Source organism: Drosophila novamexicana, unplaced genomic scaffold, assembly GCF_003285875.2.
Source record: "Drosophila novamexicana strain 15010-1031.04,08,12 unplaced genomic scaffold, DnovRS2.1 tig00001059-arrow-arrow-pilon, whole genome shotgun sequence".
In the NCBI taxonomy this organism is placed as follows: domain Eukaryota; kingdom Metazoa; phylum Arthropoda; class Insecta; order Diptera; family Drosophilidae; genus Drosophila; species Drosophila novamexicana.
This window is the reverse complement of record NW_020824837.1, coordinates 116769-133143: the sequence shown is the minus strand read 5'-3', so window position 1 is coordinate 133143 and position 16375 is coordinate 116769. Positions and strand designations below refer to the sequence as shown.

The 16375-nt window shown below is 44.5% G+C and overlaps 1 protein-coding gene across 3 annotated transcripts in view; it reads left to right on the top strand.

Moving 5' to 3' along the window:
• The window catches only part of LOC115765879 (receptor-type tyrosine-protein phosphatase N2), a 77309-nt gene extending 61266 nt beyond the window's left edge, over nucleotides 1-16043 (top strand). For all 3 annotated transcript variants that reach the window (XM_030709619.1, XM_030709618.1, XM_030709617.1), the window contains 9 exons: nucleotides 8027-8080; nucleotides 10897-10954; nucleotides 11031-12500; nucleotides 12584-12667; nucleotides 12783-13431; nucleotides 13494-13715; nucleotides 14164-14361; nucleotides 14438-14604; nucleotides 14675-16043. In XM_030709619.1, the coding sequence (XP_030565479.1) occupies nucleotides 8027-8080; nucleotides 10897-10954; nucleotides 11031-12500; nucleotides 12584-12667; nucleotides 12783-13431; nucleotides 13494-13715; nucleotides 14164-14361; nucleotides 14438-14604; nucleotides 14675-15191 (3419 nt within the window). In that variant the 3' untranslated portion in view covers nucleotides 15192-16043. The remainder of the gene's footprint in view (nucleotides 1-8026; nucleotides 8081-10896; nucleotides 10955-11030; nucleotides 12501-12583; nucleotides 12668-12782; nucleotides 13432-13493; nucleotides 13716-14163; nucleotides 14362-14437; nucleotides 14605-14674) is intronic.
• The last annotated feature ends 332 nt before the right edge of the window (nucleotides 16044-16375 follow it).

Sequence of the window (16375 nt, the reverse complement as noted above, 5' to 3'; positions counted from 1 at the left end):
ACGTGCAGATAAAGAGAAAACTTAATTGCCAGGCATATTTGAATATTTATGCCGTTCTGGGCGCAATTCAAGATATAATTGATGTCTTTGGGCAATCATTTAAATTTTGCCATTTTAAAAAGAGATAAAAAAAAGGAGATTAAATAAAATTTATGTTGTTTAAAATGCATATTTGTAGACGATTGCAAGCTTAATGTTCTCTTTGATATGTTTAAATTTGTTCAAGCATACTTTTAGGAACGGCTAGGAATTCAAGAAGAAGGCTAGGAATTGTTGGCAAGTTTCCAGAAATTCTGGATTATTATGGTTGATTATGATCAATGATATACTTAGTCATAAAGAGCAATATAATTTACTCAAAGAGCAAAGGCTACTTGAGCCTTAGCTTAGATAAAATTGCCTGAAGTTCGCATCCTGGACTACAGCATTAATCAAAAGTCGACATCTTACATATTTTCATTCTTGAGGGCGACAGTTCTTACTAAGATATACATATACACATATATGTATGTGGATAGATCGATTAAGGGCTTAGTCTTTGTCTAGCTGGAATCAATAAGAAGTATGGGCTGTTGCTTTCAGTGAGTTAAAAGATAAGTGCAGCATATTAGCTACAACAGCTAAAGCCGTTAGTTATGAACATATATATGCTTAATTTTTTAGCTTAAATTTATATATATTTTACCCATTAGCTTTCTTTCCTACTCTTCTAGCTTAGCTTTCTTTTGAACTCTTCTTCTCGGTCTCTCAATTATAAATTCAAAATAAAGATAATAAGGAACTTGCTTGAGGGGCAGGTCCTCGGCCATTTTAATCACTTTAAGGGACATCCCTGCAGGATAAGCCACTTGGCAAACAGGCAGAAGACAAATTGAAGGCATCAGCAGGATGTGCTGTGCGGTCTCTCTGGCGTTTATCCTTCAGTGCGCTGTGGTTAGTCACACGAGCGTGTCTGAGTGTGTGTGTGTGTGTGTGTGTGCGTGTTGTGGAACTGCCGCAAGAAGTGCAAGGATGAGCTTTATGTGCTTAATCTGCCGCTTGTTGCTGCCACACTCAATTTATATTTTGTGAGGCCACAGACAAAAGGCCAACCGAAACCGGAGCGGACAAAAAAAAGAAGGGAAAGGAAAAGTTTTTATTTATGCGGCACGTTCATTTGAAGTGTGCAACTTGGCCGCCTAATTGCGTGCCAAATTTGTGGCCAACAATTCGGGCTAACAAATTCCGCTAGATAAATCAGCGCCACCGGTTTGGTCGTGTAGTGAGGGGGGAAGGGGGGTGTTGTCCCGGTTCGGGGCAGCCGAAACATTTCAAAATTTATGATTTAAATGAGTGCGCATAAATCAGCATAGAGGGTGAAAAACTGCTTAGCCAGGGCAAACAGCAGCAAAAAGCAATAGCCGAGCATTAAAGCCGAAAGTCATAAAGTCAAGCAATGCGAAATTGTGGCCCCGCTGCAGCTGATGTGAAATGCCGCCGTTTATTTACACTTCATAAAGCTGAAACAAAAGCGTGGCAAGAGCCAAAGCTAAAGCTGACGAGAGCTCTGTATAAGTTCTTGCTTATGTTTTCTTTTATATACCCTACAGCGAAAGGGTATACGGAGCCGACTCCACTCACTGATCAAATTCTATTTAGCTGTGAGCTCAGGCCATCTTATAGTCGGGCACACCCGACTTGTCACTCGCTTGTTTGTTTGTGTTTTTCTTTTAGTTTGGCTGCAGCTAAGCGCATAAACAGCTGCACGGATTGCATTGGATTGCCGTTGGAGGGAGGCACTGCATCCACTCTGTGTCCTGGCTTCATTATGTTTTATATGTTTGTTTGCCTTTGCCTCTGCCTGGCGCATGTGTGTGCCAAGGCATTAAATGCTTGACAGCACGCATAGGTAGAACCGAGGGAGAAGGGGCACAACAAGCCGGGGCAGGCAGGGGCAGGGGCTGGCGCAACTGGCGGCTCGTGTGTCGTCTTGTTTTGTTGGTCTTTAACGAGCTGCCCCACTCACAGGCTTTGTGTCTATCACTTCTCGTACATCCACATCCCTGCTTCCCTCCTTCGCCTGGTCGCTTTTCAACATTTCGCATTTGCCAGAGCCTTGCCTTTGGTATGTTCGCATTGCCAGTGGCCGTGCTCTGATTTGCTCCTCTTTGGTTCGGCTACCGGCTCTTGTCTTTGTCGCGATTAATGGTCCTCCTGTTATTATTTATTTCGCTTTGTGTGTATGTGTGTCGCTCACTCTGACAGTTGCTTCTGGCCCCCATGTTATCCTGTTCTGTCCTGTCCTGTCCTGGCCATGTTGTGTTATCCTTGTTGGCTGGCCCCAGCCATTGACACACGTTGTCAGCGCATTTTTATGCGAATGCCCCCGGAACAACATCATTAAAGCAAAAAGCTAGCATTAAAGTCCACGCACAGCACAGTGGTACCCAGTGCACAGCGAAGCAAAATAACAACTACTTTCAGTTGTCAGTATTTTGACCAAAAGAAAGACTAGGACGTTGCCAGCTTGTTGAAAGGCTGCGTGGTGTTGCCACCTTTTAAGAATATTTTAACATTTAGCTTGACATGAGAATGGAATTAAAGTAAGAATGCAATTTAAATGTTGGTAAGCTAGGTAGAAAATGTTGCAGATATAATATAATATAACTGCCGAAAACAAAAGTAGCTTTTTATTTTGATTGCAAGCTTCTGAGATTTTTCGATTTATATTTGAAGCAATTCTAAGGTAGATAAAGCTTGATATATAATTGTAAGATTTGAATTGAGTATTTTTAACTAACCATATATATTGCTGGGAAATATACGAAATATAAGCCCTACTAAAATAATTTTGGGTAATATGGTCCATTAATCAAACAGACTGCACCACTGTGCGCCACCCACTAGAAATGCTGTGGTTTTCTCCCTTTTTATTATATTTTGTTTTTATTATTATTTTGCACATTACACATACCACACGTTAGCCGTGGCGCCCTGGCACCGTGCCTCACACGTGTCACTGCTGCTGGCCGGGAGAGGAAAAACGTAAAAAATGTTATGAAAATCTTTTAAAAATTCCTTGACCCCAAAGCAAATAACAGTGTAACAGGGCCAGAAGCCACACAGAGCGACTAAGTAAACAGCATTTGCGGCCAGGCAGAGCTGAAGCTGTAGCCAAACCTGGAACTGAGAACTGGGAACTGGGAACCGCAACGGAATTGTGCTGAACCGTGGACATCAATCAAAAATGTGAAAGTCGGCGATCTGGGGCATGGAATTTTCAATTTCGACTTGCGGCTGAATATATTAAATTGTTGCGGTCGCCTCGCTGTTTACCAAGTGGCCGAGAAGCCCTTGCCATTGCCATAATTTATGTGCAGAAATTGAAATAATGTCGAAGCGTTTCCACAGAGACGCCACCCACCACACCCTCGCCAGGGCCACAAATTACAGTGGCTGCTGCAACAGCTCGCACAGCTTCCCATTCAGCAAAGACTCTTCAGTTTTCTAGTTTCCCTTCACTCAGCTCATTGACAGTCCTTCGGCTTGGAGCGTTAACGCATCAATCAATTTAAAGATGCAACCACAAAAGGCAACAATGAATGAATGATGGGCGTGGCAAAAGCTGAACAGCAGCGATTGGTACTTTTGCATTGACGTGACCGATTTTGATTTGTTATTTGGCTTGTCGAAGATTGCAAATCACTTCAAATGTCAGTTGAATGTGATGCATAACTTCAATCGCAGCGCTCAACCAACAATTGGGTATATAGCACATAAATATACGCATTATATAGATAGCTGTGACAGATCTGCGAGTCTCTAGAGTCTAGGTCTTGGTACAAAAATCGGATAGCTTAAATGGCTTAAGCCAAATATAAACAGCCTGGCACATGTGAGAAAAACACATCCTAAATCTGACAGACTTTCAGATTACGTTTCTCATTTCAAATGAACAACTCCACAAATATAGCTGACAATCTACAACAAATTTACATTTGATTAAGAAAAGGCTTACGTTAACAATTCTTTTAAAATAGGCTTCGGCTTGGTTTTGGGATTAACTCAAATCTTTTTTTGGGCAACTAGTAAAAGATGTTTTGGAAATTCAAGCTCGAGCTCAAAATAGATTTGCACATTTTGTGAATATTTCCTTAAGGAATTCAATACTTTTGAATTGATTTGAGAGCAGATTAGCTTATCAATTTTTTTTTGTGCACTAAATATTGGAAAATATTTAAAAAATCAAAGAAAATACGTGAAAAACTTACCAATGTATTTCCAAATATAATTTCGTTTATATGCCTTTTCTTTCAATTACAAAAACAACATCCTTCTGTAAAAGAAAAATAGAAAAAATTTGCTATAATAAATATATATTAAATATATTTGTAGATTAAATTGAAACAAGTAAGAGGTTCTAGTCGGGAGCTTCCGACTAGGGGATACCCTGAACCCTCTTCTTCCAACATTAAATGCATATATGTATATATTCTATTCTAGAAGCTACATGTCAAGTTTGGTAACTCTAGCTCTTATTATTTACCAAAATTGCCCAAAAAACAGGATATCGATATCGATTTTTATCGATTGCTTGGAAACGGAGTAAGTTATCGATTATCGGAAACAAACTCTATCTGCGCGGAAACTAGGAGCACCTACATCTAGTCTCTAGCTCTTATAGGTTTTGAGATCCTTGCGTTCATACGTACGGACAGACGGATGGACAGACAGACGGACATGGCTAGATCGACTCGGCTATTGATGCTGATCAAGAATATATATATACTTTATGGTGTCGGAGATGCTTTCTTCTGCCTGTTACATACATTTGCATTTTGCACAAATACAGTATACCCTTATACCCATTTTTAATGGGTTCAGGGTATAAAAATATATATATGGGACCAACATGGAGCAGCAGCTCGCCAGTTCAAATTCAGCACCGGATATCCATAAGAGAAATGTCAAACATATTGCACAATATATACTCTGATTAGTTATGTAATAGTTTATTAAACTTCAGCTTCTTTTGTTTCAGTCAGCCCTTGGCTAGACACCAATTCGGCAGCTCTATCAATTCAAAAAGCTGCACCCTTTTTTTTTTGTAGCCACTTGCAGAGGATGCACGCATTTTGTGAGGCAAATCGAGCGCAAAAATAAATAAAAGTTGCAACGAGAAAAAAATGGCCAATGAGGCGGGGATTGGGCTGGGGCCAATTGGTGGATGTTGGCACTTAAAGCTTTTAGCCCCGTTTCGGTTTATTGGCTGGGCTACCTATGCCTATGCCTATGCCTATGCATTGGGCCATTTAGCAGGCGGCTTTTTTGCGACTGACCAAACAAAGCGCTTTTCAGCGAAATGTGGAATATTGCGCATACGCCGCGTGTTGCCTTATCGGGAGAAAGCGGCATTGGCAGCTAGCGGCAAGGCTCAGGACATGAGCCTGCATATTTATGAGCCTCGGCTAAGGACACTGCTTATGGGCTTTGATGTTGGGCGCGATTTGTTTTTTTTTTTTTTTTTGCACGCTTCGCAACAAATGTTGACAGACATCCGGAAGAGGCTGTGGGGTTTTGGGAGTAGGTGCTGTGGAATTTAGGGGTAAAGTGTGGGCTACAGGTCTACAGGTCCAGCTGTCTGTTCTGTCCTTTATAGGGTGTGGGGTGTAGGGTGTAGGCTGTAGAGTCTGGGCTATAGGGTGTGAGGTGTAGGTTGAAGGGTGCAGGTTTTCGGGTGTAGGGTGTGGGTACAGGCTGTAGGATGTAAATAAACTGGCGCGAATAAAGAGCTCAGCATACAGATTTAAAGGTGTAGGGTGCACGGCTGTCTGGCTGACCTAGTAATATCTGGTGCATGATGTAGGATAAAGGATATAGAACATATGATAACGTTAAGTGTAGGGTGCAGAGACAAGTCTGAATGACCCAGCCTAAGTTGAGCTGAATGGGCTGCTCTAGTAATATAGCGCGTAAGGATCAGATATTGAGGGATACGTTAGCAGTCTGAGCTACCCAGTTTAAGGAGTTCGGAGTGCACAGAATAAAGTGAAAAACGTGCAGGCTAAAAACAAGCTCAGGCATGAGTTGTATATGGCTTAAAGTTGGGTGTGTGTGCCCAGTGCAAGCTTAAGTAGTAGCTGGAGTAGCTGGAAATGCAGAATTAAGCTCTTAAGCTGTTGAGTGCTGGGCCAGACAATTAGACGGGCAACCTAAATTGCGTTTGAGCTGCCACAGCATTTGTTTCGTGTCGTGTTGCAAGTGTTCGCCGGACACGTGCCGCATTGGCCCCATTTGACAGCTATTGACAAGCGCTTTTCACATTTATTGACAATTTCGGGCTCGGCCATGAAGTGCGCTTCAATCTGTCATGTTGTTGACAGTGCACAAAAGTGTCGTCAAATGCTATAGAAAGGGCTCACAGCCAACATGGGCCAACATGGCCAACAATGTTGCAGTTGAGTGCGCGATAAACTTGGCCGCAAAATGACATTTGATAGTTCTCGCATAGAATGAGAGAACAGCTCTGATACTTGACTCGCCTGTTTGACTGCTTTTAACAGCCGAGGACATGAAGTCATTCGTTTTACTTGCGCCTCGATTTAGGCAACACAATTTTTAAAAGGGCAACTTAATTTGTTATGGCTCGAAAACGGCTAACAAATTATGCATATTAAGTATATTTGGGCGCTTATCAAAAAAGGGTTCAGCTTGAAGGTAAAGTCTCTGTAATCGGGCGTCTACGACTAACGAATGCCCTGCAATTCGCAGTTGACTTATTATTATTATAAATTAATTATGCCTCACATCAGCGTTTTGTCTGGAAAGCTCACAGATAGCCCTGCTCTAGCTGAATCTACAAGTTTCTTACAGTCATGTAAAAGACTCTGCGACATTTCTTACCTATTCTGGCTGTAGGCTATACCCTATAAAGTGGCTCTCTAGAGTTTAATTTTGCCGCTATGGCCGTCCCGCAATTAAACAACAATTAAAAAAAACAAAAATTCAGCGCGAGGCAGAGGCAGCTGGCAACTGGGCATGGGACCGGGGAAGGGTTTTGGTTGGCGGGTCTGGGTAAAATTGGAGGCTGGCAGCTTGGGCCCGCACACAAATTACTGTGGCTTAATTAATGGCCAAGAGACGTTGTGTGCGTCAACAAGCAAAAGTTAAAGCCTGGCCAAAGAAAACCGAACAGGCAAGACAAAGTTTTTTTTTTAAGGGACTGACAGCTGCTGAGGGTGGGTGTAGGGCGTAGGAGTCTCTGCTTGTTTAATGACAGGCGTTGACGTGGCCTACGTGAGTTGTTGGGGCGACAAGAAAGTGCGACATTTTTTAGCCAGGCAGACGCAGCTCAGCCGCAAATACGCCAGCGGCTCTTGACGTCACAGCAGCATCAGCAACAAGATGGAGAACAGCAACAACATGCGGAACAAGCCTGGCAACCAGAGCTATTTGACTAAGCAGCATTTTTGGGCATGCTGTCGACAGATATTTTGCAGTTTGTCAGCGGGTGTGTGTGTGGCTGTGTGTGTATGTGTGTGTGTGCGCGTGTGTGTGTCATGTGCGACATGCTCATAAAAAGCGTTTATTTAGCCAAGAGCCAAGCAAGTGGCACATGACACCAACAACAACAACAACAACAACAACAACAACAACAACAACAACAACAACAACAACAACAACAACAACAACAACAACAACAACAACAACAACAACAACAACAACAACAACAACAACAACAACAACAACAACGACAACGACAAACAGACAACGACAAAATGGCGACGTGCCAAAACTCCAGAACGTGTGATCTGCGTTGGGCGTTTGGGTTGGGGGGCGTGGCACGGTTGTTACATTACCCGGCCAGAGTGTGGGTAATGCTGATTTGGCTTTTACCACATGATTATGTCTTAACTGAAAACTTGCTGTTGTTATTATTCTTGTCCCCTTTTCTTGTTCATTTTTTTTTTGCTTTCTTCTATTTTTGTTTTTTTTTTGGTGATTGAACAACTCTTTCATGTCTCGCATTTGCTTTGTTTTCTTTCAGGCTGCCAGTTTGTTAGGACGCTTTGCATACCCCACTCCGAGGTCTGTTACGATGGTAAGTTGAGATATCAGCGACAACAGTCGATTAACTCGATATACACTACCCACAACAACAACAACAACAACAGCATCCGATTGTGTGTTTATGAAGTGTCAGCGTTTGTCTGTTTATCAACTGTGCGGAAATATGATAGTATTTAAAATGGCTAGGGTAAGTTTGGGCAATTGATACACATCTTGATGGCTAGGGTTTTTTTCGGTTAAAACTAAATAGTTGGGCGTGTGGTTAAACGATTGCAAATGAAAAACGAAATGTATCAAATTTTATTAAAAATAGGTAGATATTTTAAAAGCAGACGAAGGAAAGCACTTGCGTTGAGAAGAGGTAGCCCGTTCTTTTGAAAAAGTTAGCTTGATAGCTTAAAGTGCTATCATAAATAAAGAAGAAGCAACATATATTTTATGCCCCATTATTCTCGTATATTAGAAAATAGCTACAATTAATAGATATTCACTTAGATGTCTGTAGATGTAACAATAAAACACTCTGATAAAAACTGAACACAACTTGAAAGCGAAGCATTACTTGAGGCTGTCAGCAAGATTCGAATCTGTAGGGTATTCCAATCTCAAGAAATCTAAGCAAAAAGTGAAACAATCTTAAATAATAAACAAAGTATTGATAAAACAAGAACAAGTCACAATTAAAAATTTGATATAAATATGGCATCAAATATTTAATGCGGGCTGTGAAATGTGAATCTTTAGCTGCAAGCTGAAGCAATAGAAAATAGCGAACAATTTCAGATATGGAGCATTAATAGTTATGAAATGAAAAGAATGAAGAATGCGCTGTGCCCGACTAGGAGATACCCTTGATTCTGCCAACACGCCTGTAGCTAAGTATTTAATGAAAGATACTTGATCTGTGTATACTTTTCTACCCAGATACCGTGAGTCGAGTTGCCATTAGAAATATTCTTGTTATCTCATACATACATACACGGAGACATATGGGAACTGTGCTTCTTCTTCCCTTAGTAGCACAATTTATATGGGAAATGCAATCTTAGTTAACTTCGGTGCTTGTAATCCGATTCTTATGAAATTTTCAGTGCCTAATCAAGGCATGCAAAACTCTGTAGTATATACCAAAGCGAATAGATCCTATTCTTATAATTTGGTTTTCTTCTACATCCAGTGCATAAAAACAAATCTGATTTTATAAATTTTTAGCATGAGCTCCTTGCAGACTGCAGTTCGTGTGCTCTTCGATTTAGGGATGTTTTTTGCAGCACTTGAACATTTTTAATGACACGTCTTGAAGCGGTGTTCATTTGAAACCTGGACTGCACCCTCAAGGGCTGCTCAATTGCACTAAGTGCTCAATGGCAGGCGGGCCTGCAATATAAAACGACTTCACACACACAGCGGGAGAGAGAGAGAGAGAGAGAGGGGGAGAGAGGAGGGGAGAGAGGGAAACGGCGATTGCCAACAGTTACCCAAAATGCGCTTTAGACCCTAAAAACCAAAAAGCATTTGTGGGTCAAATTGCGTTCGGGCACAGCTGAGTTTTGGGACCTATTTTCCCGGGCCCGGAGTACATTATCGTATTTGCCAAGCGCTTGAATGCCAGGCACATTCTAAAAAGGACACCCAAAACAAATTGGGGGCAGAGTGCAGGAGGCAGGACGTAGGGCGCAGGAAGCAGGAGGCAGAGGCTTGTTCTCGCCAGTGCATTATCGAGAACACACTCAATTACTTATGTAAGCACTGCGAAATTTGTGAATGGCTGTGGCGGGGGGGGGATGGCCAGAACAATTGCAGCTGCTGCTCGGAGAAAACCTGTGAAAAATTGTGAAAATTGCAAAAGGCAAAAGGCAAAAAATGTTCGCACGGCAACATGAAAGGGGAAGGTGCACTCAGAAAAAATATGCTGAGCATAAAATAAGACGGATTTCAAGTGTCAAAGTTTGCTAAGCCTCTTACGATTTTGTTCCTCGTAATAGGTTTAATACTCAAATACTCTAAAGGAATTCTTAAAATCAGCTAGTTGAGCGTGCTCGACTCGGAGATACCCTGAAACTCCTATGGCTATAATATCTTCAGTGTTTACTGTCAGACTTGTGTATAATCAACTTAGACAAGGACCATGCCCCCCGAACAACTGTGTTTTAAAATGTTGTGTGTTAGTTATTGAAAATTATTCAAAATTCTGAGAATATTTTGATCTGTATATAGAACGGAAGAGTCTACATACCATATTTTGATGGGTTTAGCCCGCATAGTTATCCATGATTAGAAAATCTGCAAAGGCAATGAAAGGAGATATGTTAAAGATTTCATGGCAAGATGCAATTGGCTTTTGATGTAGATCAAGAGTATAGATATACACTTTATGTATTCGGAGAAGCCTACTTTTGCATATGGCATACATTTGCACAAGATTCCGAGTTCATATTAGTTAATTAATGAATAATAGAAAAACAGAAAACAAACTTCATTTGCAGCAGGGAATAAAATTTGAATTGCGAATCTCAATTAGAATGAAATCATGACTGAGGGAAGTGTACAGAGTATTTTTGTCAGTGTATACACACATAGGTGTAGGTATGCTGTGTGACTGACTACTGCACACGCAGTTTTTCGCACACCTCCAACCCCGCATTTGCATTATGCAAATGATGTTCGAGGCAGCAGCAAGGATATACATTTAAATGCTCGTAAATCAGGGTGAAAACAAAAGGTGTCCGATGTGTGTGTGTGTGTGTGTCTGGGGCAGGGGCCCAGGTGAAGGTGGATTGTGTAAGACACGCGCTATTAATGCAGTTACATGGCCTATTAAAATTGTGGAATAATTTGCATTCGCAGACAACATCTTTGGCAAGTGCATACCAACCACTGGAGTCGACGTGGAGGACATTGAGAGGTAATTAAGCTTGTTTAAATTTCTGCAGGGTTTAATTGTGTGCGTGTGTGCGTGTGTGTGTGTGCTCGCATTGCAGGACACCACTCACCGAGGAGCAATCACGTCTGCTGGCAACCATGCTGGAGGAACTGCAGGGCGCCGGCCTAGGCTGGGATCATCATTATGTGCAGTGCCGGATCCAGGGCGCGCTCTTCTCGCTGCAGCGCCAACAGCAGCTGCCGCCGAATCTGTGCGCCAATCTGGCGCCGGCCCCACCCGAATACGGTGATCCGGCGAGCGCGTTAGCCTATGTGCGCTTCACGCCACCGGAGCCGGTCGAGCAGCTGGAGGCGAATGTGGACTATTACGAGCAGCTGCTGCCAGCCAGGCCGGCGCAATTCTATCCGACGATGCGCAAGAAGCAGCCGCAGGACAGCGGCTTCAATAGCATACTGCATCAGCTGCAGCTGCAGGATCGGAGGCGACTGCGTCACGATCCGCTCGAGCTGGAGCACTTTGGCAAGCTGGACGGGCATACGAAGAGCACGCAGCTGGAGTTGCCGAGCGTAATGGATGCCTTTTTGGATACGGAACGGCAGCGCATCGAACGCGAGCAGCAGCTGCGTCTCGCCGAGCAGGATGGCAGCGCGGCAAAGGTGGAGCAACAGAATCGTCTGGAGCTCTATCAAATACTGGCCGACTCCGAGCCCGATCCGCAGCCGTATCAGCGCAAGCCACAGCCGGCGAATGCCATGGACCAGCTGGAGGCCATTGTCGAGAAGCAGCAGCACCAGCAGCACAAGCAACAGCAGCAGCAGCAGGAGGATCAGCCGCAGGCCGTGCCCGTCTATTTGCCCGAGGAGCTAAACGAATCCAGTGAGCTCTATTTTCCGGACAACTATGCGCCGCTGAAGCGTCGTGGACAGCAGCAGCCCGTGGAGCCCCCGAAGCGTTCCTTCTTCCGCGAGCTGGCCAATGAGCAGGGTCTGCCCCAGGAGCCGTTGGTCGAGCTGGCTGCACAGCCGCAGCCGGAGCTGATGAAGCGTCGGCCGGAGCTCAGTGCCCGGGAACAGCAGGAGCTGGCATTTGAGAGCAGCTTGCGGCGCAACTCGCTGACACCCTTGGAGGAGGAGGCCATGCTGGCCTCCAATAGCTATCCACGCGCCCTTCAAAATCAGCGCGTGTTTACGGAGGGTGGCATGCTGCTTGTGCCGCAGGAGGAGGAACAGCAGCAGCTGGCGGACTCGGCCCAAGCAGATGAGCCGTCGGATATCAAGCAAACGCTGCTGGCCAACATGTTGGGCTTTGCGCGTCACGAGCGGCTCGATGTGAAGAAGCCGGGTCCGCAGCTGGGTCCACCGGCTGAGCTGAGCCACCAACTGGAGACGGAGAAGCCGCGATCGCACACGGAGGATGTCAACAAGGAGGTGATGCCTGCCCACGTCAAAGGCGGCGATGTCAACGAGCCGTACAAGAAGAAGAAGCTGGTCAATGAGCAGCACTCGGACGAGGATCATGCGCCGCACACCGTAGACACTGAATATGCCCATGTGTTCGTCAAGAACCCGTAAGTACTTGGTTAATCAACTGTAGAAGCCTTTTGGAACAGCTCTCATTTGCTTGACTCTGTCTCGGTCTCGTCTCTTGCAGTATCGACAGCTGGTACGATGGGCAGCGCATTATGAATGAGCTGGCGCAAATACTACACATGCAGGGATACTTTTCTTATTTAACGTACGTAGCATGCGCATGGTAAAAGATATCATGAACTTTAAACTGCATTGTGTCTTTTCGTGATAGTTAGTTCCTTCAGTTTTCCCTAATTAATCTAACGCCACACCAATTGCAGCGTTCAACCACACGAAGTCAGCTTCCGGGTGGACTCAAACAACCCCGAGCGCAAAACGGCCGCAGATGTGGCACGCTACATCAATGAGAACCGCGGCGTCAAGAACAACATCCAGCGACGCGTCGGCTTCTATGTGTTGCACGCCGGCGTCGGGGATCGGGTCAAGGATCTGCGTGATCCGAGCATTTCCGCGTCCCGCATTGAGCTCGCCGAACAGGGACCGGATGTGACCCACATTATGGCTTACATGTTCGCCGGTGCGGGCGCAGCGGCTGTGATTGTGATCTTTGTGACGCTGATTCTGATCAAGCGACACGATCGCAAGCGCGATAAGCTGGGCGGCTTGCAGTCGGGCATGTCAGGCGCCGAGAGCTGCAGCAAGGATTACCAGGAGTTGTGTCGCGCGCGCATGGCCGGCAAGAATGGCAACACAGCGACTGGCAATGCTGGCAATGGTGGTGGGGCTGGTGGTGCTGGTGGCAGTGGTGCTGCTGGTTCAAATACCACCGAGCAGCCGCACAGCGGACGCATCATGTCGCTGAGCAAGGAGAACGAGGGCCGGCCACCATCCTCGCGCTCCAGCACCTCATCGTGGAGCGAGGAGCCAGCATTGACGAACATGGACATCTCAACCGGACACATGGTGCTGGTACGTAGAAACCCCCCACTTTCTAACTTCTGCCTCACTTAGTAATCGCCCACATTGTGCAGTCTTATATGGAGGATCATCTGCGCAACAAGGGACGTTTGCAGCGCGAGTGGGAGGCGCTTTGCCGCTACGAAGCCGAGCCGAGCGCTCGGGATGCCGCCTCCCAGCCGCAGTGCGTCAATCTGAATCGACCTGGCGCACCGCTGCCCTACGATCACTCGCGGGTGGTTCTCAATCACTTGGCCAATGCTGAGGGTCTCGACTATGTGAATGCTTCAACAATTGTGAGTAGACATTCGTTATACCTATATTAAATATCAAGTATTTATCGAGTAAAACTTAAAAGCAAAATTGACGCTGGTGATGAATTTTAAAGGTTTACTGATATGGAAACTATAGATACGCAATTTATGAACAGAGCTAAGACTTTTTTCTGTGGTAGCTTATCGTATTTCTTCAAATACGATATTCACGCTGACGCGAAAAGTGTGTGAAATAAGTATAAATATCATCGAAACAATTGAGACGAAATGTGTTATCCCCATTTTTCTTCAAATACGATATTCAGACTATGAGACGAGATGTGATAGCCACATTTGATTACATGATGATGATAAGTTTGATTAACAGCTGCAGTAACTTAGCATCGAAATACTTAAAGATTTTGAGCATTTCATAATTTTCTGGGTTCACACTCTCAAACCCTTTAAATGTTTCTATTTGCCCCGTCAGACTGATCACGATCCCCGTGCACCCGCTTATGTGGCTGCCCAGGGTCCGCTGCCCTCAACGTTGGCGCACTTTTGGCAAATGATTTGGGAGCAGGGCGCCGTTGTTATAGTCGCCTTATGTCGCCTGCAGGAGAATGGAGAGGTCGCCTGTGCGCGCTACTGGCCGGAAGAGGGTGCTGAGGTTTATCACATCTATGAGGTGAGCCTGCCAGCAGCTAGACCCCTGCAACCCGTGGCATGCGTAACTAAGATTCGATCTCATCCCTATGCAATAGGTTCACTTGGTTAGCGAGCACATTTGGTGTGATGATTACCTCGTACGTTCTTTCTATTTGAAAAATCTGCGTACTAGCGAAACCCGCACCGTCACCCAGTTCCATTTCCTGTCCTGGCCACAGATGGGCGTGCCGCCGCAAGCCAAGGCGCTGCTGGACTTTAGACGGTGGGTAGCGAATCACGCTGATGATGCCCCATTTGATGCTAACTAATCTCGCTTCTCTTGTAAACCGCAGCAAGGTGAACAAGTCGTATCGTGGCCGCTCCTGTCCTATTGTGGTGCATGGCAGCGCTGGCGCCGGACGCACTGGCTCCTACATACTGTTGGATCTGGTGCTGGGACGCATGAACAAGGGTGCACGCGAAATAGACATTGCCGCCACGCTGGAGCATCTGAGGGATCAGCGCGCCGGCGTGGTGGCCACGCGGCAACAGTTCGAGTTCGTGCTGATGGCCGTCGCCGAGGAAGTGCATGCCATACTAAAGGCTCTGCCGGCGAATACGTCCGGCGAGAAACGTGAACTGGACAAGGAAAGTGGCGGCGCCGCTACCACCAAGGAGCCGCTTAAAGAGGACAAGGCGCAGGAGGCGGCCGAAGAGGAAGCACCCACCAGCAGCAGCAAGGCTGCAGCTGCCGCGGCAGCCAAGGAAAAGGAGCAGCAGAAGGAGAAGGAGAAGGAACAGCAGAAGGAGAAGCAGAAGGAGCAGCCCAAGGTGTCCGTTGAGCAAAAGACGCCGGCAGCTAAGAAGTAGACGCGTCTCACAGTAAAAAACAACAACAACAACAAAAGAATAACCAAAAACAAAAAACATCATTTAGTTCAAATCACGTTTGTTGCAGCGTTTCGGGGGTCTCTAATTTAGTTGTTGTAGTTAGTATTAAAGATAAACGATTTTTGTGTTTGAAATATATACTTTGGTATAAGCACTTGGAAGGTTCGAAAAGGGCAAAACATGGTCGGCTAGCGTTGGAAATACAATTTTAACTCGTTCAGTTACTATATATATACCAAATATACACAGTATACAAATGTGTATTTAGCCTATGTTCAGCACAAATCGCACTAAGCAAAAAAACAAAAGAAAAACCTGTTGGGAACAACCGTGCAACGCTGCCGCAACACTTGCCACACGGCCGGCACGCGGCTCCGGGTGCAACACCAGCCCGTGACATTCGGAGCGCGTCTCTGGTGTTGGTATTCAAGTGTGTGTTGTGCGGCGTTGTGCGGTCCAGCAAATGAAATGCACATATTTTTAACTAGTACATATATACATATTTATATATATATATATAAAACGATATAGGAAAACATATTTGAGTGTTATACAGGACAAAAGTTATTTATATATATATACATATGTGTGTAGATGTTAAGCATTTAAATTCAATTATGAATGCATTTGACATATATCGATGTTGGCATTAAATACGATACCATATGAATACCCTGTACTTTTATGTAAACTCTCTAATCGATGTGCTTGAAATAACCAGCGGAAATACAAGAAAACAAATGGTATACATATGCCGCAGAAACCAAACACATACACACATACACACACATAGACACACACAGACACACACATGCCACATGCCACATACACATACATATACAAGAGCAGACATATACATATACATACCGCATACAAATGAATGCAAAATTTGTACCTAAACAAACAGAAAAAGAAAGAAAATGAAACTAAACTCAAAGTTCTATTTACAACAGATACAAGACGCTATTGATGTGTATGACAATTAATTATACAAGTTTATTATTATATACTTATATTGAACGAGAAAAACAAAAACAAACTAAAACACAAATATTATAAATATATATACAATATACATTATTCATATACAATATGGTGAGTGTCAATATTTATATATAAAACTTATCGTCTTATCGACTAACTACAAAAATATCTGCGTGTAA